This window comes from Hyla sarda, chromosome 1 (genome assembly GCF_029499605.1).
Source record: "Hyla sarda isolate aHylSar1 chromosome 1, aHylSar1.hap1, whole genome shotgun sequence".
Classification (NCBI taxonomy): domain Eukaryota; kingdom Metazoa; phylum Chordata; class Amphibia; order Anura; family Hylidae; genus Hyla; species Hyla sarda.
The window spans coordinates 360,796,786-360,817,351 of NC_079189.1; the positions used below are offsets into that span (position 1 = coordinate 360,796,786).

General features: G+C 40.2%; 1 protein-coding gene across 5 annotated transcripts in view; it reads right to left on the reverse strand.

Annotated features, from left to right (window-relative positions):
• Positions 1-20,566, reverse strand: part of SMARCA2 (SWI/SNF related, matrix associated, actin dependent regulator of chromatin, subfamily a, member 2) — a 272,034-nt gene that overhangs the window by 52,850 nt on the left and 198,618 nt on the right. For 3 of the 5 annotated variants that reach the window (XM_056522637.1, XM_056522643.1, XM_056522627.1), the window contains exon 27: positions 11,183-11,236. The exons of the other annotated variants lie outside the window; for them this stretch is intronic. In XM_056522637.1, coding sequence (XP_056378612.1) covers positions 11,183-11,236 — 54 coding nt within the window. The remainder of the gene's footprint in view (positions 1-11,182; positions 11,237-20,566) is intronic. 5 annotated transcript variants of the gene reach the window in all.

Below are 20,566 nucleotides of genomic sequence, written 5' to 3' on the forward strand. Positions count from 1 at the left end.
GTAGCTAGTGCAGTGGGGCGCCAGACATATAGCGCTATATGTCTGGCCACCGCTGCACCAGCTATGTATATTGCCCCCCCTTGTGCACTAGCTATGTATATTGCCCCCCCCCCCCGCTGCGCTTACATATGTCCCTCCCAGCAAGCACGTACATATGTCCCTCCCAGCAAGCACATACATATGTCCCTCGCAGCGCTATGTGTAAAGTATATCAGCAGCTCATCATGCTGCTGGCCAGGGAAGGCAGCGCAATGCCGCCCGCTTCCCGGTCCTCAGATGTGCTGCTGGTAGCACACTTTTCACAGATAGGGCTGCAAGGGACATAAGTGTATAGAGGCGCTGCAGGGGAATATATGGTAATATATATCTGTCTCCTACAGCATTAGTGATATACAGTCATGCCCGTAAATGTTGACACACCTGAAATTTTTCTAGAAAATAAGGTTTTTCTCACAGAAAAGGATTGCAGTTACACATCTTTTGCTATACACATGTTTATGCCCTTTGTGTGTATTGGAACTAAGCCAATAAAAGGGAGGAAAAAAATTTAATTGGACATAATGTCACACCAAACTCCAAAAATGGGCTGGACAAAATTATTGGCACCCTTTCAAAATTGTTGATAAGATTGTTTCAAGCATGTGGTGCTCCTTTAAACTCACCTGGGGCAAGTACCAGGTGTGGGCAATATAAAAATCACACCTGAAAGCAGATAAAAAGGAGAGACGTTCATTTAGTCTTTGCATTGTGTGTCTGTGTGTGCCACACTAAGCATGGACAACAGAAAGAGGAGAGAACTGTCGGAGGACTTGAGAACCAAGATTGTGGAAAAATTATCAACAATCTCAAGGTTACAAGTCCATCTCCAGAGATCTAGATTTGCCTTTGTCCACAGTGTGCAACATTATCAAGAAGTTTGCAACCCATGGCACTGTAGCTAATCTCTCTGGGCATGGACGGAAGAGAGAATTTGATTAAAGGTGTCAATGCAGGATAGTCTGGATGGTGGATAAGCAGCCCCAAACAAGTTCCAAAGATATTCAAGCTGTCCTGCAGGCTCAGAGAGCATCAGTGTCAGCACGAACTATCCGTAGACATTTAAATGAAATGAAACGCTATGGCAGGAGACCCAGGAGGACCCCACTGCAGACACAGAGACATAAAAAAGCAAGACTACATTTTGCCAAAATGAACTTGAGTAAGCCAAAATCCTTCTGGGAAAAGGTTTTGTGGACAGATGAGACCAAGATAGAGCTTTTTGGTAAAGCACATCATTCTACTATTTACCGAAAAGGAAATGGGGCCTACAAAGAAAAGAACAAAGTACCTACAGTGAAATATGGTGGAGATTCAATGATGTTTTGGGGTTGTTTTGCTGCCTCTGGCACTGGGTGCCTTGAATGTGTGCAAGGAATCATGAAATCTGTGGAGAGATCTTTAAATTGCTGTTGGGGAAAGGCGCCCTTCCAATAAGAGAGACCTGGAGCAGTTTGCAAAAGGAAGGAAGAGTGGTCCAACATTCCCACAGAGGTGTAAGAAGCTTATTGATGGTTATAGGAAGCGACTGATTTCAGTTATTTTTTCCAAAGGGTGTGCAACCAAATATTAAGTTAAGGGCGCCAATAATTTTGTCCAGACCATTTTTGGAGTTTGGTGTGACATTATGTCCAATTAGCTTTTTTTCCTCCCTTTTTAGGTTTAGTTCCAATACACACAAAGGGAGTTAACATGTGTATAGCAAAACGTGTTACTGCAATCATTTTCTTGGAGAAATACTTCATTTTCCAGAAAAATTTCAGGGGTGCCAACATTTATGGCTGTGACCAAATATTTATTTTCCACCATAATTAGCAAATAAATTCTTTCAAAATCAGACCATGATTTTATGGATTTTTTTTTCTCCTCATTCTGTCTCTCATAGTTGAGCTATACATATGATGAAAATTACAGGCCTCTCATCTTTTTAGGTGGGAGAACATGCACAATTGGTGGCTGACAATACTTTTTTGCCCCACTTTATTTCCCTGTCCATGCACATCCTGAGTGACAGATTTCTCTATGTCAGTGTAGAGAGAAGGCAGTCAATCAGCCTTTGTGGGCAGGGTAATCAGGACTTTCACAGTACAGTAGAATCTCCCAATAACAGACACTCACGGGGAATAGAAAAAAGTGTCTGCTATTGAGAGATGTCCCCTATTGGGAAAAAAGGCTCACAAATCTTTCTAAATGACCGAATACTGTCCTGTATATTACAGTATAATCTCCCAGTGCCGTTTAATCACCCCTTATGACCCACATTTATCATTTCATCCCTACTTTTTACCCTGTACCACCTTATTCCCCCTGTGCCACATAATTTCCCCTCGATTCCCCTGTGCCATTTTAGTCCGCCATTATTGCCCTCTGTGTAAATTCATCACCCCATCTTTATGAAGTGGCACAGGTGGAATGAAATGGCACAGGAGGTGGTAAAGAGGGGGTGATGAATTTGCACAGAGGGTAATAAAGGAGGGAATGAAACAGCACAGGGGGATCAATAGGAAATTATGTGGCACATGGGGTAATAAGAGGAGGGGGGGGGGGGGGGGGGGGAATGATGCGGCTTCTGTGCCTGGGCTGGTGTAGGGGGGTGCAGCGGGGGCCAGGGCCTTTTACTGGGGTATTGGCTGCACCCCCCCTGATGGCGGCCCTGTGTGCAAGGTAGGGCCGGCACCTGGTTGTCCCCTATTGGGTGTGTCTGCATCCACTATTAGGAGTGTCCCCTATTTGGAGGGTGCAAATACATTAAGTCTTATGGAACTCTGCCGGGGAATTAAAAACTGTTCACTATTTGGAGGTGTGTGCTAAGGGAGATTCTACTGAATCTTCTAGGAGTCCTGCCAGGATTTACTCTAGCTCTTCGATAGTAACATAGTTCAGAGTCCATCAAGTTCAACCTATAACCCTAATGAGTCCCTAATGAGTTTATCAAGAGGAAGGCAAAAAACCCTCGTACTTTAGGTAAAAATCCTTCCCAACTCCAAATATGGTAATCAGAATAGCTCCCTGGATCAAACTTCTGTCCCTATACAGTAACCCCCCGACCTACGATGGCCCCGACATATGATAAAATCGACATACGATGGCCTCTCAGAGGCAATCGCATGTCGATGTCAGCATCGACATACGATGCTTTTATATGTCGGGGCCATCGCATTAACTGCTATCAGACAGCGCAAAATGCTTAAGCTGCTGTTGGATAGCAGTTTAAGCATCCCTGGCAGGTTCATTTACCTATCCCCGCTGCTCCGGGTCCACTTCGCGATCCTCCGGTGTCTTGCGCATCTTATCCAGGGTCCGGGCCTTGCTTTCCGGCGTCGTTATTACGTCACTACGCACGCCGCGCCGGCGCAGCAGCGTAATAACGTCACTTGAAAGCGAGGCCCGGACCCTGCAGAAGATGCGCAAGACACCGGAGGATCGCGAAGACGACACCGGAGCAGCGGGACAGCATCGGGAGCCCCTGGAACAGCAGCGGAAGCGGTGAGGACCTGGTGCGGAGCGGCGGGGACAGGTGAGTATAACTTCTTATACTTTACATTGCACGGATCCCTCAACATACGATGAATTCGACAAACGATGGGTCATTTGGAACGAATTACCATCGTATGTTGAGGGACCACTGTAGATCTAGAATCCATAACATGTAATGTTATTATTCTCCAAAAATGCATCCAGGCACCTTTTAAATTCTTTTACTGAGTTAACCATGACCACCTCCTCAGGCAGAGAGTTCCCCAGTCTCACTGCTCTTACAGTAAAGAATGTAGAGGATGCCCCCTTGTTATAGATATAGTCCTGGGTATGAATAAATCATGGAAGAGATCTCTGTACTGCCCCCTGATATATTTGTACAAAGTTATTAGGTCTCCCCTAAGCCTTCTTTTTTCTAAGCTAAATAGCCCTAATTCTGATAATCTTTCTGGGTACTGTAGTCCTCCCGTTCCCCATATTACCCTGGTTTCCTGTCTTTGAACCCTCTCCAGCTCCACTGTATCTTTCTTGTACACTGTGCCCAGTACTGTACACAGTATTCTATGTGTGGTCTGACTAGTGATTTGTACAGTGGTAGAATTATTTCCTTGTTGTGGGCATCTATGCCCCTATTGATGCACCCCATGGATTTTATTTGCCTTGGCAGCAGCTGCCCGACACTGGTCACTACAGCTAAGTCCTTTTCCATGTCAGTCGTCCCAAGTATGCTACCATTTAATACATAATCCCAGACCGGATTTTTCTTCCCCATGTGCAAAACCTTACATTGAACCTCATCTGCCACTTCCCAGCCCAAGCCTCCAACCTATCCAGATACATTTGTAACAGTGCACTGTCCTCTATAGTGTTTACCGCTTTACAGAGTTTACTATCATCTGCAAAGAGTGCTACTTTACTATTCAACCCCTCTACAAGGTCATTAATAAATATATTAAATAGAACAGGACCCAAGACTGACCCCTGTGGTACCCCACTAGTAAGAGTCACCCAATCAGGAAAAGTACCATTAACAACCACCCTCTGTTTCCTATCACTGAGCCAGTTACTTACCCACTTGCACACATTGTCCCCCAGTCAAATCCTTCTCATTTTATGCACCAATCTTTTATGTGGCACCGTATCAAATGCTTTGGAAAAATCCAGATATACGACATCCAGCGATTTCCCCTGGTCCAGTCTGGAGCTCACCTCCTCATATAAGCTGATCAGGTTAGTTTGACAGGACCAATCCCTCATAAAGCCATGCTAATATGGAATCATATATTTGTTTTTATCAAGATTCTCCAAAATAGCATCCCTTAGAGGACCCTCAAACAATTTACATACAATGGAGGTTAAACTAACAGGCCTATAATTCCCAGGGTCACCTTTTGACCCCTTTTTAAATATTGGCACCACATTTGCCATGCACCAGTCCTGGGGAACAGTCCCTGTCACAATAGAGTCCCTGAATATTAAAAATAGGGGTCTGTCTATTACATTTCTTAATTCCTTTAGAACATGAGGGTGAATGCCATCTGGACCTGGTGATTTGTCTATCTAGATTTTTTGTAGGCGGCACTGTACTTCTTCCTGGGTTAGACAGGTGACCTGTACTGGGGAGTTTACCTTATCTCGCTGTATTTTACCTGGCATTTCATTTTCCTCGGTGAACACAGTGGCAAAGAATTTGTTTAATATATTTGCTTTTTCCTGATCCCAGTTTATAAGGTCTTCTTTATCGATTTTTAAAAGGCAACATTTTCATTTTTTACCTTTTTGCAATTTATATTAGTTAAAGAACATTTTGGGGTTAGTTTTACTCTCTTTGGCAATGAGTCTTTCTGTCTCTATTTTTGCGGCTTTTATCTTTTTTTAAATTTATTTATTTATTTATTTTTACACATTTTACATTTTTCTCTAAAGCTTTTTAATGCTTCTTCACTGCTGTCCTGATTTAGTAGTTTATATGCTTTATTTTTATTGTTTATTGCCCCCTTAACATTTTTATTCATCCATATTGGTTTTCTTTTATTTCTGACCCTTTTATTCCCATAAGGTATATTCCTCTTACAGTGAGAATTTAAGATATTTTTAAAAGTCTCCCATTTAGTGTCAGTATTCTTGTTTTTGAGGACATTATCCCATTTTATATTGTTAAGGGCTTCTCCGATTTGATCAAACTTTGCCTTACTAAAGTTCATTGATTTTGTGGCGCCTCGAGAGATTCCCTTATTCAAGAACAAGCTATAATGTATTATATTATAACCACTATTTCTTAGGTGTCCTACTTGCACATAGGATAGGAGAAATCTTTTTAAAATCTATGGGTTCTCTGGGTATTAGGCCAAAACAAATAAAATTATGCTTTGTTTATTGACATCATTTACTTGACAATGGTGAGGAAATGTTAGAAAGTGGCATAACTTACATACAACCCCTTTTAGATTAGATTAAGAAAAAAGTAGATTTTTTTTTCTAGTTCATTTTTTTTTTGTTTCTTTTTTTTTTCTTTTTTCAATGCGTTCCAGTAATTTTACATAAAACAGAACAATCTCCAAGCAATAATAATTGGCTTTCAAACAATAAAAGCTCACTACGGACAGTGTTAAGAGATGTCCGCTGTGGACTACTCTTATTCCATCCTGCCCGAGCTGCAAAAAAAGAGAAAACAAATTTTCACTTAACTTCTTATGTTCCCACGGAGCTTTGCAACAGCTGATCTGTCGGCCGGGCTGTCTGCTTCCTACTTTCTCGGAAGTGGATTTCCCACCTCGGCCTGTGATAGGCTCAAGCGCCGTGTGACGTTTCAGGCTAAGGGAAGTAGTAAGTAGACAGCCCGGCCGACAGGTCAGCTGTTGCGGAGCACCGGGGGAATGTAGGAAGGTAAGTGAAAGTTTGTTTTCTCTTTTTTTGCAGCCCGGGCAGGATAGAATGAGAATAGTCCTCACTGGACATCTCCTTTAAACTCCAACAATTATGGCATACCACTACTGCACAACAGCAAGAGCATAATGACTAGAACACAAAAAGAAGGCTAACATTTAACACAAGATCGTAACAGTTGTAAAGCACTGTAGTAAAGTGTTCAAGTTTATAAGGTGGACAAGAATTTCACCATGCTTCCAAAAAAAAGTATGGGTACACACTTTCTCAGTGACATGCAGCCCATAAAACTACAGTCATCATCTATTGGCGCATGTTACACAAGGTCCAGTGCAAGATATAGGAAGAGAATTTATCATTCTTCAAAAAACAAGATAAAGCCCTCATAAAAAGAAGCAGCCTAAGCCAGCATTTGGTTAACATTAGGAATATATAAACCAAACCAACCACAGTATAGCAAAAAAAAAAATAATTATGAAAAACATGTCCGATATCACTGTCTAAGGACAGCATAAACCAGTGGCAGATGCTGACAGACTATTTTACTTTGTTACTTGCTCTTTGCAGAAGGTATAATTTTCTGTGTTGCACCACTCCCCACCCGCTGACCTCTGACTGACCGCTATTTGTCTATGCAGAGTATGAGTAGACAGCAGCCCATCAGTGACTGGTGGGCAGAGGGAGTGGGTCCCCATGAATATTGACGAGTACTGAGTGCACCCATAATGGGAATGATTAGTGCACAGTGCTCAGGATATTCAAAAGGATATCAAAAGAACGGCTTACAGAATAACGTAAATATTAGGTTACCCTGCCCTCAGAGTCTCATTAGTTCCATTCCATTATACTGGGCTAAAGTGCAGGTGAACAGTTTTTATAAGAGGGGTTACTTACATTAATAGGTGTAGTAGTTGTAGAGTTTTGGAAGTTTATTCTCTCATTTCTATTGCACTGCTGTGTGCAATGGAGAGTGGGAGCCAGCTCACCAAGCTCCCCTGCTTACTCTATATTCAATGTCTGGCCCACTCCCATGATGAATATGCAAACATCTTCACTAGCCTGCCAGAGGTGAGCATGTCCAGTATATTGGGTATAGTACAGGTGAACAGGCTGTCAGTTTCTCTTTAACCCCTTAAGGACTCAGGGTTTTTCCGTTTTTGCACTTTCGTTTTTTCCTCCTTACCTTTTAAAAATCATAACCCTTTCAATTTTCCACCTAAAAATCCATATTATGGCTTATTTTTTGCGTCGCCAATTCTACTTTGCAGTGACATTAGTCATTTTACCCAAAAATGCACAGCGAAACGGAAAAAAAAATCATTGTGCGACAAAATCGAAAAAAAAACGCCATTTTGTAACTTTTGGGGGCTTTGGTTTCTACGCAGTGCATATTTCGGTAAAAATTACACCTTATCATTATTCTGTAGGTCCATACGATTAAAATGATACCCTACTTATATAGGTTTGATTTTGTCGCACTTCTGGAAAAAATCATAACTACATGCAGGAAAATGTATACGTTTAAAAATGTCATCTTCTGACCCCTATAACTTTTTTATTTTTCCACGTATGGGGTGGTATGAGGACTCATTTTTTGCGCCGTGATCTGAAGTTTTTATCGGTATGATTTTTGTTTTGATCGGACTTTTTGATCACTTTTTATTCATTTTTTAATGATATAAAAAGTGAACAAAATACGCTTTTTTGGACTTTGGAATTTTTTTTGCGCGTACGCCATTGACCGTACGGCTTAATTAATGATATATTTTTATAGTTCGGACATTTACGCACGCGGCGATACCACATATGTTTATTTTTTATTTTTTTTTACACTGTTTTATTTTTTTTATGGGAAAAGGGGGGTGATTCAAACTTTTATTAGGGAAGGGGTTAAATGACCTTTATTAACACTTTTTTTTTACATTTTTTTTGCAGTGTTATAGGTCCCATAGGGACTTATAACACTGCACACACTGATCTCCTATGCTGATCACTGGCGTGCATTAACACGCCTGTGATCAGCATTATCGGCGCTTGACTGCTCCTGCCTGGATCTCAGGCACGGAGCAGTCATTCGTCGATCGGACACCGGGGAGGCAGGTAAGAGCCCTCCCGGTGTCCGATCAGCTGTTCGGGACGCCGCGATTTCACCGCGGCGGTCCCGAACAGCCCGACTGAGCAGCCGGGTCACTTTCACTTTCACTTTAGAAGCGGCGGTCAGCTTTGACCGCCGCTTCTAAAGGGTTAATACCGCACATCGCCGCGATCGGCGATGTGTGGTATTAGCCGCGGGTCCCGGCCGTTGATTAGCGCCGGGACCGACGCGATATGATGCGGGATCGCGGCGCGATCCCGCTTCATATCGCGGGAGCCGGCGCAGGACGTAAATATACGTCCTGCGTCGTTAAGGGGTTAAAAGGAGCAGTATTTTTTTTTTCTTTAAAGCTATGCATTCTGAAAAGGCATCATTTACATTTTTGTTGATAAAGCCTTATGAGGACTATTTTTTTGTGGCACAACTGAGTTTTCATGGCACAATTGTGGTATGCATTTAATGTATGACTAATTCATTACCTTGGGGGGGGGGGGTGGGGGGGACAGAAATGTCTTACTTTTTTTCAGTGCCAACAGTGTAGTGTAATATGTTAAACATTATTCTGCAGTAATTATGGTTACAGCAATCTGATAGGTTGTTATGGGCAACTGCATAGGATTTGATAAATCACTCGTGTACATTTACCGTTGAAAGTAGACGTGATGGTTTTAACAGACCAGTGTAGCTGACAAAGGACTTCTATTTCGAATTGTCGAATTTTAATGTAATGAGAACATTTTTTATATTTTTGTATAACCATCAAGGCTCCGCAGTGACACACTAACGTTGTTTACACCAAATTTGAAACAATGGAGTCCTGGTCTACACATGCATGCTGTTGGGGAATGACAATGGCTTTGGGGAAAATCTGAACTAGCAGTAGATTTGAAGATTGCTGGAGGACCAATTGAAATGAATGGTAGTGAAACTTGCATCGATCTTCGGAAGCGAGAAACGTGCTGCAAGTTATCAACATGTGGACACACCCTTAAAAGTGTTATCCAGGAATAGAAAAACACAGCCATTTCTTTCAAAAACAGCTCCACATCTGTCTCCAGGTTGGGTGTGGTTTTATAACTTGGCTCCATTCACTTCAATGGAACTGAGCAGCAGAACCACACCCAACCTGGAGACAGACAAGGAGCGGTTATTAAAAGAAATTAGCTCTGTTTTTCTATTCCTGGATAACCCCTTTAAACTGCATTCGACCAACGATCGATTTACCAAAATGTCCTATTTAGGAAGAGGGAAAATACTGCAGCATAATTTACTTACCTTTAAATTAAATTCTAAAGAATATGAGTATGTTATACCTGGGTAGAAATATACAGAATTAAAAGGAAATCTATCGGGTGCTTCATGCTGCCCGAAACATAGGTAGCATGAAACAAAGACAATGTGATAGAATTTTCTTTAAAGTGCTGTGGCATTTCACTTAAGGGAGAAGTTGATGGAATGCCAGCTTCCTTGACTTTTTATACTCCACTCCTGGCTCATCTTTAAACAAATTATTTAAATTTATTATTCTCATAGCTTGTTGTACAAAAAGAGCCTGTGTCTGCTTAAAAAATAAAACAAAACAAAAAACAAAAACAAAAAACACAACAATAAATAGAAGCCACCAAGCTTTATTCTAACTCAACCCCTTCCTCCAACTGAACAATTAATTCCCAGTTGATGGCAGCAGATCAGATCTGGCCTCTCTATCAAGAGAAATGAGTGGGAAGAAAACGCAAGGTTATCTTTATTGAAGATTTGTGAATTAAGATGGAAACATAAAAAAAAGGTAACTTGTACATGACTAAGTGTTAATTATGCCTACACTAAAGCAAAAAGAAAACAATCATAAAATATACAAATCTCTCCACATGTTAAATCACAGCAGAGTTTTCAGACGTGTATAAACCAGCAGACAATTTTAGCAAATGACTTCAAAAAGGAGGAAAATACGCTAGAAATGAAAATGTACAAAAACAGTACAATGACACATTAAAGGGGTACTCCACTGGAAAACACTATATATTTTTTTTTAAATCAACTGGTGAGAGAAAGTTAAACAGATTTGTAAATGACTTCTATTTAAAAATTTTAATCCTTCCAGTACATATCAGCTGCTGCTGTTATCCACAGTAAGTTCTTTTCTTTTTGAATTTCCTTTCTGCCTGACCATATTGCTTTCTGCTAACACCTCTGTCCATTTTAGGAACTGTCCAGAGGGGGATAGGTTTGCTATGGGGATTTGCTTCTACTCTGGACAGTTCCTAAAATGGACAGCAGTGTCAGCAGAGAGCACTGTGGTCAGACAGAAAGGACATTCAAAAAGAAAAGAACTTCCTGGGGATCATACAGCAGCTGATAAGTACTGGAAGGATTAAGCTTTTTTACAAAGTAATTTACAAATATGTTTAACTTTCTGACACCAGTTGATATATATATATATTAAAAAAAAAAAAAAAAGTTTTCCAGTGGAGTACCCCTTTACATGATAAAAAAAAAAGAAGCTGCTGCCGCTAGAACAGATTACAGTAGCACATTTGGCAAAATGACTTGTACATCACCCTGCATTGCCCCGACCATATGCAAAAAAGAAAAAAAAAAAAAAAAAGAAAGAAGAAAAAAAATATGTATGGGTGACAAGCACTACATGCAAAAGACCAATCACTGAAACAATCCATTTAAACCACCAACCTGGCTGGCACCTTCTTGGGAATTATCTCCTGAAAGGTCATCTTTCTTTTGGCTCTAGGTCAATCAGTACAACACTATATTAGTCATGAGGAAGCTCTGAAGTTTATAGCAATAACCTTGCTGCCAGATACAGCTGAAACATGTAATGCAGTGGTTTAGAATAGATTCTGCTATTCACTTCATAGTATATCTAATTAAAGCAAGAAAACAGTCTTTAAAGATGCACTTTATGCAAAACAGCCTGCCAAATATCTGTACAGAGGGAAACTTTAGATCCCCACAATTCCTACAGGAGTCTAGACCCAGCTAAAGAGCAGTAGAATCTAGGATAATCTGAGCTAACTGGAGGAGATTTGTCAAAAGTGGTAGTTGCCACGAGAGACCCTGTAAAAAAACAAAAACAAATAATCAATCTGATTTATGCGGAGTTGCCGCTTATCTGATAGTTGGGAGAGAGATCTCTCAATAGATTACGGGATTTAAAATTACTAGTTAAAAGTACTTCTTTAAAGACTGAGATCACACAATTTCAAAAGTTCTTGTGCTAAAATGGTTATTTGAGCAATCTTCTGGAAGAAAAACTTAAATGTAAATACTGCTTGTCTTGTGATAATGGACATGAAAATGCAATGTAAATTCTAAGCATTTAGTTTGTGTTCTATTTACCACACTTTTATTCCTGTAGCTTTCTACTGAAACCCAAGTACAGCAGAAGGAAAAGTCTACCCTGACTGTTCGTACTCAATTATACTTCCCAGAACTGTTTTACCTGCTACATAAAAGAACAGAAAAGTAAAAGAAAACTTTGTACCTTAGAACTAAAAACTCTAATTTGTTAAATACATTCTGATTTTTTTTAAACCCTTGCTGTGCGGGCAACTGAGAAGTTGTTCTGTTGAGGAGAGGATTTTTTTTTTAAACCTAAACAGTTCCACTATTCACTTGGGCAAAGACTGAGACTCATATTGCAGCTCAGATCTACAGTAATCTTCCCTTCAGCTGCAATAACACACACAGCCAGCATACCAGAGGGGCAATGTTTCTAGAAGGAAGCAGCCATGCGTTTCTAATCTCATACAACCTTTTTATTACAACTGTGTAACACCTACAGCTACATATCTAAGGGCAGAGCAGGAATCACTACTGCACTGCACTACTGCAGACTGCACTATGACATCCAGCAGATGTATACTGGTCTAATGGAAAGACACTCCATTTGCCTTCAACAAGTTAATTGGAGTCTAAAGACTTGTGCTAATGCAGTATGAAAAATAGATACATTTTTACTAGAAGCGAGCAAATAAAGCATTTGCCTGACACCTTGTGCTTTCAAAGAAATGTGAAGACTTAAAGGGGTACTCCACTGGAAAACATTTTCTTCTAAATCAACCGGTGCCAGAAAGTTAAACAGATTTGTAAATTACTTCCATTTAAACATTTTTATCCTTCCAGTACTTATCAGTATGATCCACATGAAGTTTTTTTATTTTATTTTATTTCCTTTCTGTCTGACCACAGTGCTCTCTGCCAACACCTCTGTCCATTTTAGGAACTGTCCAGAGTAGAAGCAAATCCCCATAGCAAACCTCTCCTGCTCTGGACAGTTCCTGACATGGACAGAGGTGTCAGCAGAGAGCACTGTGATCAGGCAGAAAGGAAATTCAAAAAGAAAACAACTTCCTTTGGATCATACAACACCTAATAAGTACTGGAAGGATTTAGATTTTTTTAATAGAAGTAATTTACAAATCTGTTTAACTTTCTGGCACCAGTTGATTAAAAAAAAAAAAAAAAAGTTTTCCACCAGAGTACCTCTTTAAATCCAACATAACATTTTTTCGGGACTGTTAGACAAGGATCACACTCCCTGCATATCAGCTGTCTGAAGGGGTTGTGGTGTACTTTCTAGAACTTCAGCCTCTTCAATATTTACAGTTGAATGTTCTTGCATTGCAGTACTACAAGCACAGGCGGTACTGCAGTGTTGCTCTGTTTACTTGAATGGGACAACACTGAAGTACAGTCATGGCCGTAAATGTTGGCACCCTGAAGAATTTCTCACAGAAAAGGATTGCAGTAACACATGTTTTGCTATACAGAGGTTTATTCCCTTTGTGTGTATTGGAACTAAACCAAAAAACAGGGAGAAAAAAAGCAAATTGGACATAATGGTACAAACTCCAAAAATGGGCTGGACAAAATTGGCACCTTTTCAAAATTGTGGATAAATAAGATTGTTTCAAGCATGTGATGCTCCTTTAAACTCACCTGGGGCAAGTACCAGGTGTGGGCAATATAAAAATCACACCTGAAAGCAGATAAAAAGGAGAGAAGTTCACTTAGTCTTTGCACTGTGTGTCTGTGTGTGCCACACTAAGCATGGACAACACAAAGAGGAGAAGAGAACTTGGAGGACTGAGGACTTGATAACCAAAATTGCAGAAAAATATCAACAATCTCAAGGTTACAAGTCCATCTCCAGAGATCTAGATTTTCCTTTGTCCACAGTGTGCAAAATTTTCAAGAAGTTTGCAACCCATGGCACTGTAGCTAATCTCCATGGACATGGACAGAAGAGAAAAAATGATGAAAGGTATCCACGCAGGATAGTCCTGATGGTGGATAAGCAGCCCCAAACAAGTTCCAAAGATATTCAAGCTGTCCTGTAGGCTCAGGGAGCATCAGTATCAGCACAAACTATCCGTCAACATTTAGATTAAATGAAACGCTATGGCAGGAGACCCAGGAGGGCCCCACTGCTGACACAGAGACATAAAAAAAAAAGAAAGACTACATTTTGCCAAAATGAACTTAAGTAAGCCAAAATCCTTCTGGGAAAATGTGTTGTGGACAGATGAGACCAAGATAGAGCTTTTTGGTTAAGTACATCATTCTACTGTTTACTGAAAAGGGAATGAGGCCTACAAAGAAAAGAACACAGTACCTACAGTGAAATATGGTGGAGGTTCAATGACGATTTGGAGTTGTTTTGCTGCCTCTGGCACTGGGTGCCTTGAACGTGTACAAGGCATCATAAAATCTGAGGATTACCAACAGATTTTGGGTTGCACTGTACAGCCCAGAAAGCTGGGTTTGCGTGCGAGATCTTGGGTCTTCCAGCAGGACAAGAAGCGACTGATTTCAGTTATTTTTTCCAAAGGGTGTGCAACCAAATATTAAGTTAAGGGTGCCAATAACTTTTGTCCAACCCATTTTTGGAGTTTGGTGTGACATTATGTCCAATTTGTTTTTTTCCCTCCCTTTTTTGGTTTAGTTCCAATACACACAAAGTGAATAATCATGTGTATAGCAAAACATGTGTTACTGCTATCCTTTTCTGTGAGAAATATTTCATTTCTAGAAAAATTTCAGGATGCCAACATTTACGGCCATGACTGTACCTTGTATTGCAGATAGTACCAGGACATAAAACACCATCCTATGTATTTCTTATAGATATACATACCATGTCATTACCACATGCAAAAGCTCAGGTAAACTGCACATACAATTCACGCAATCTAATACTATGACTGTGAGCCACAACAGCTGTGAAACCTACAAAACTGTGTGTGTAGCCCCAGCCTAAGTAAATGCCCCTTACAAGAGGCAGCGTACATGAAAAGTAAACAGAATCAGGGAACCCTATTAGATGGTAGATGGCACCCTCTAGGGGATATTTGTTTACAGAAGAGAATAAGTACTAATTTGTTAGGATGCTGGAAAAATATTTTTCTGCATTGTATTCACAAATTACAATCTCTTGAAATTACAATAATTTGCTTTAAGTAGCTTAGCCTACCAAAAAAGCCACTATCCAAAAAGTAAGACATTTGTCCATGGTGTGTTTGGAATGTTACATATGTACACATATTAAAGATTTTATGTATTTATTAAAACAACGCAAGAAACAACCAGAGCCCCAAATGTCCTCTCTTACACATGAAGAATTGAGTACAGAAAAATTCAAAGCTTTACAGACTGGCTATTAGTGGGGTAATACAGAAGTCAGTATTCAATATATGAGGACACATTTTTCAAGATATTCTCAGGCCAGGTGATAAGTGTTTATGGGTTTTCCCAAACATGTTTACACTAAACCTAGAATGCTTCTGTTTTTGCCTTTGTGCATTCTGACAGCAATAACTTAAATCTTAGTTATTTCCAGCAATCCTCGTCTCAGGTTTTTAAGTACCCAGGCTATTTTTTTTTTCAAATGCTTAAATAGGAACTACCCTCATATGGAAGACCACACGTAGGCAAATCTCTAGGGTTAAGGGGCCGCAGCTGTCATTTATAGATGTCCTGGTTAGATATTTAAAGGGGTTGGTCACCTTTATACAGCATTTTGATAAATCATTGCTCTAGGTATAATAGGCTACTTGCTCCTATAGACTGCTTTCTCTGCGGCTCCATTCTTTTTAATGACGTAGCAGGAAGAGCATGTGATTATGCAGGTCACTGTGCCTCTTCTGCTGCGCCTGGGCTCTGTGGTTGCCTGTGTACTGCTGTGGACGAGGCAGTGGTGTGTATTGCCATGTACTCTCCAATAGGCAGCCATGTAAGGACAATGCATACAAAGACGCGGAAACAATGGGGGGGGGGGGGGGCTTGGGGGGTGGAGCTGAATCAAAGAGATCAGGAACGCAGAGAAAGCTGTATGTATGAGTAAGTCGAGATGTTAAAGCTGGCACTTCCGTAAAAGATGGTAGTGCACATGGCAAATAAGTCCAAAGTATAAGTGAAGTAGATCCAGACACTCACCAAATATGCTTGACGAGGTAGAAAGTTTATTTACATCAAAAGGTAAAGAACAGGACACATTTTGGCATAAGCAAAGAAAGGCTTATGCCGAAATACGTCCTGTTCTTGATCTTGTGATGTAAATAAACGTTCTACCACTTCAAGTACATTCGGTGAGTGTCGGGATCTACTTTTTATGAGTAAGTTGACAACTGTATACCCATGGCAACAATTTATCAAAATTCTGTCTAAAGATGGCTAATCCCTTTAATAGTGTGAAGGTAGCATTCAGTCTATTCATTCACTAGGTCCCCGTAAGTTCTAGTGACCGCTAGGCCGGTGATTGGCCGATTTTTTTTTTTTTTTTCGTTTAGCACCCCATTCATATAGGATTTTTGTGTTGTTTAAAGAAGAAGTAAATTTTGTGCTTTGTTATTGCTCCTTAAAATGTATGAATAAATTAAGACCTAGGTATTCCTATTCCTCAGTCAACAGGTTGTGTCAGCAGTAATTAGGAAGGCTCAATGCCAGGAGTAGATCCAAAAAGAAGGAACATCTGATACAACTTTATTTTGCATCCACTCCTGTCAAAACTGCCACAAAATCTCCACGTGTGCATGTTCAAATGTGCGTATTTTTGCTGCAGATGTGCTGCAGATTTTGTTGCCCATGGACTTTAATGGGTAGCAAAATCTGCTACAGCAAATCTGCAGCAGAAAATACGCACGTGTGAACGCACCCTAAAGCTGGATTAACACCAAGATTGTGTCTACTATGGCATATATATGTTGGCAACTTGCCTAAAAGGGTTGTCAACATACAGTGCATAGTGAAAGTATTTGGCCCCCTTGAACTTTTCGACCTTTTGCCACATTTCAGGCTTCAAAGATATAAAACTGTAATTTTTTGTGAAGAATCAACAAGTGGGATCATGAAGTCGAACGAAATGTATTGGATATTTCAAACTTTTTTTTAACAAATAAACGGAAAAATTGGGCGTGCAAAGTTATTCAGTCCCCTTAAGTTAATACTTTGTAGCGCCACCTTTTGCTGCGATTACAGCTGTAAGTCGCTTGGGGTATGTCTCTATCAGTTTTGCACATCGAGAGAGTGACATTTTTGCCCATTCCTCCTTGCAAAACAGCTCGAGCTCAGTGAGGTTGGATGGAGAGCGTTTGTGAACAGCAGTTTTCAGTTCTTTCCACAGATTCTCGATTGGATTCAGGTCAGGACTTTGACTTGGCCATTCTAACACATGGATATGTTTATTTGTGAACCATTCCATTGTAGATTTTGCTTTATGTTTTGGATCATTGTCTTGTTGGGAGACAAATCTCTGTCCCGGTCTCAGGTCTTTTGCAGACTTCATCAGGTTTTCTTCCAGAATGGTCCTGTATTTGGCTCCATCCATCTTCCCATCAATTTTAACCATCTTCCCTGTCCCTGCTGAAGAAAAGCAGGCCCAAACCATGATGCTGCCACCACCATGTTTGACAGTGGGGGTGGTGTGTTCAGGGTGATGAGCTGTGTTGCTTTTACGCCAAATATAACGTTTTGCATTGTTGCCAAAAAGTTCGATTTTGGTTTCATCTGACCAGAGCACCTTCTTCCATATGTTTGGTGTGTCTCCCAGGTGGCTTGGGGCAAACTTTAGACGACACTTTTCATGGATATCTTTAAGAAATGGCTTTCTTCTTGCCACTCTTCCAGAAAGGCCAGATTTGTGCAGTATACAACTGATTGTTGTCCTATGGACAGAGTCTCCCACCTCAGCTGTAGATCTCTGCAGTTCATCCAGAGTGATCATGGGCCCCTTGGCTGCATCTCTGATCAGTCTTCTCCTCCTGAAAGTTTAGAAGGACAGCCAGGTCTTCGTAGATTTGCAGTGGTCTGATACTCATTTCATTTCAATATTATTGCTTGCACAGTGCTCCTTGGGATGTTTAAATCTTTTTGTATCCAAATCCGGTTTTAAACTTCTCCACAACAGTATCTCTGACCTGCTTGGTGTGTTCCTTGTTCTTCATGATGCTCTCTGCACTTTAAAAGGACCTCAGACTATCACAGTGCAGGTACATTTATACGGAGACTTGATAACACACAGGTGGATTCTAGTTATCATCATTAGTCATTTAGGTCAACATTGGATCATTCAGAGATCCTCACTGAACTTCTGGAGAGTTTGCTGCACTGAAAGTAAAGGGGCTGAATAATTGTGCACGCCCAATTTTTCAGTTTTTTATTTGTTAACAAAGTTTGAATAAATTTCGTTCCACTTCATGATCGTGTCCCACTTGTTGATTCTTCACAAAAAATTACAGTTTTATATCTTTATGTTTGAAGCCTGAAATGTGGCAAAAGGTTGAAAAGTTCAAGGGGGACAAATACTTTCACTATGCACTGTACATGTTCTCACAGAGGTTGAAAAGTTCAAGGGGGACAAATACTTTCACTATGCACTGTACATGTTCTCACAGAGGTTGAAAAGTTCAAGGGGGACAAATACTTTCACTATGCACTGTACATATTCTCACAGAGGTTGAAAAGTTCAAGGGGGACAAATACTTTCACTATGCACTGTACATATTCTCACAGAGGTTGAAAAGTTCAAGGGGGACAAATACTTTCACTATGCACTGTACATATTCTCACAGAGGCAGTCTTTTGAATAGGTTTTACTGTATACATTTGGAAAATGATGCAAACAATCACCAGCTAAGTTGGGCCCATTCAAGTCTCTTGGGCCTGTGCACAAATACATCACTAGCCCACTCTGACAGGCTGCCGAAGCATATGCCACAAAGAGCACAATCTTAATGTGAAGCCACTAAAAGTCTTCATGAAGAGGTTCACAGATATTTATAGTGCATTAATAAGGCCTCCCATCATACAACAGAGCTATCTACTAGAGACCCATGAGCTACCCTCTCCCCATGATGAATAATCTCCACAGATTCAATTATTATAATCGTTCACAACCTAACCACGCATTCCAACTGCTAAACAAAGTCCAGACTGCAGGGAGAAGAGCGCAATGCCGCTTTCTTCCCTGGATAATAATTTACAATTGCAGTTTGTCTCAACGTTTCAAAAGTCGTTTTTTAATGACAGTAATGCTACTCTATTTCTATGTAATATGCACAATTGCACATATATTGCTATTATTTATAATAAAGACAGTTAAACACCAAACAAAAAGAAACAAAAAAAAACTAAACAAAACAACAAAACTGTCTACTGTAATTGTATCCTCCCCTCATTTCTTTAACACAACAAGCCTGGAAATTGCAGCTGCTGGTACCATTTTTTAATTCTAGCTTAATTTCTTTAAGGCCCAGACAACCCCAGCAGTGGAGTACCCCTTTAACACAGCAGTAGCTTCGGCAAGATGGCCAACCCCATGGACAGGAAATAAAATAAAAATTGTAGTCTGTAAATGTGCCAGTAAAAACAAACAAGCAAACAAAAAATGAATAAAAATAAATAAAAATTAACAACTAGGAATATCCCCTTTAAATTGAGTGACAAAACATGAAAAAAGCAGAAACCAAAAGTGCTTAGAAACTTATAAATATGATAGGTTTATAATACACTTTATTTAAATGATATCACTTTCTGATACTGTCTCTAACAGGTGTTTCCCAGAGTAATGAAAACTAAGTATATTTGCTGTATAAAAAACTGTTATGTCACTTTCTAATATAGTTTGCTGTTAAACCGTTACCATTATCAAGATTATTCTTTGCATAGGGGATAAAATGTCTAGGGGCGGAGTACTTCTTTAATATAATATTTGACATACAAATTTTGATGTCTAAAAAGTGTGAGTAAAAAAAAAAAAAGATACTGTAAAGATGGCCAAAAATGGCTGTCTAGGCATGGCCCTCATCATCGCTCTGTTTAGGGAGCAGAGTGGTGACAAGAGCTGTCAATCACACTGAGGGGGCATGATTATAGCCGAAGCAGCAGGACTAGGCGAGTATAGCTGCTTGCCCAGGGGACGAATTATGGAGCCAGCAGGGGACCCTTTTAAACTATATATCCTCAACCTCCCTGCAGGCAGGAATGTCTCCTGGGGATAGTGAGGAAGAAGATTTTACCATTTATAAGAGGTGTTGCTCGTGTTAGTAACCTAGTAACATAGATCATAAGGTTGAAAAAAAGACCAGAGCCCCTCATGTTCAACCTATAACCCTAATGAGTCCCTACTGAGTTGATCCAGAGGAAGGCAAAAAAAAACACCTCATACTAGAGGTAAAAATTCCTTCCCGACTCCAAATATAGCAGTCAGAAAAAAATCCCTGGATCAACGTTCTGTCCCTATAAATCTAAGATACATAACCAGCGATGTTATTACTCTCCAAAAATGCATCCAGACCCTTTTTGAAATCTTTTACAGAGTTCACCATGACCACCTCCTCCGGGAGAGAATTCCACAGTCTCACTGCTCTTACAGTAAAGAACCCCCGTCTGTGCTGGTGTAGAAACCTTCTTTCCTCTAAATGTAGAGGATGCCCCCTTGTTCTAGATACAGTCCTGGGTATAAATAGATCATGGGAGAGATCTCTGTACTGATTTATTTATACAGTTGTTAGGTCGCCCCTAAGCCTTTTTTCTAAACTAAATAACCCTAAATCTGAT